This window comes from Frankliniella occidentalis, unplaced genomic scaffold (assembly GCF_000697945.3).
Source record: "Frankliniella occidentalis isolate FOCC.00 unplaced genomic scaffold, Focc_3.1 Scaffold1022, whole genome shotgun sequence".
Classification (NCBI taxonomy): Eukaryota; Metazoa; Arthropoda; class Insecta; order Thysanoptera; family Thripidae; genus Frankliniella; species Frankliniella occidentalis.
In genome coordinates, this window is record NW_026268128.1 from 20,950 (window position 1) to 21,443 (window position 494).

At 59.3% G+C, this 494-nt stretch overlaps 1 protein-coding gene across 1 annotated transcript; it reads right to left on the bottom strand.

Annotated features, from left to right (window-relative positions):
• Positions 1-5: 5 nt before the first annotated feature.
• On the bottom strand, positions 6-235 carry LOC113216563 (segmentation polarity homeobox protein engrailed-like; the record flags this gene model as incomplete). The annotated part of the gene is made up of 1 exon (XM_026436309.2): positions 6-235. A coding segment is annotated over one exon (230 nt), but the record flags the coding sequence as incomplete, so codon positions are not given.
• Positions 236-494: the final 259 nt, after the last annotated feature.

Genomic DNA, 494 nt, shown 5'->3' on the forward strand with positions numbered 1-494 from the left:
GTCCCGGACGCCTTCTTGATCTTGGCCCGCTTGTTCTGGAACCAGATCTTGATCTGCGCCTCGTTGAGGCCCAGCTCGCGCGCCAGCTCGGTGCGTCTCTTCTCCGTCAGGTAGCGGTTCTCGGCGAACTCGTTGCGCAGTCTCGCCAACTGCTCGCCGCTGAACGCCGTCCGCGGCCTCTTCTCCTCGTCCGTCCGCTTGTCTTTGGTCCTCTTCGGTCGCCTCGTCCGCGGACCTGGAAACCAAAAAGGGTTTTGTTAGGCTGGCTGGCACTCCTGTGTACCGCCGTCCCTCCCTAGCCCCCCACCAGCACGACGTTTTATGTTCTGAGTGCCCCCTTGCAGTGCCTTCTTTCGGCAGTAAACATCTGCGAAATTGCCCGTGTTACGTTTTTAATCGTGCGTGGCCTCCCGAGCGTGCCGCCCAAACTAGACCAATCCAGCTGGAAGTTGTCAGTCATCAGGATTTATTGTGGTTTTCACGCCTCGTGGCGC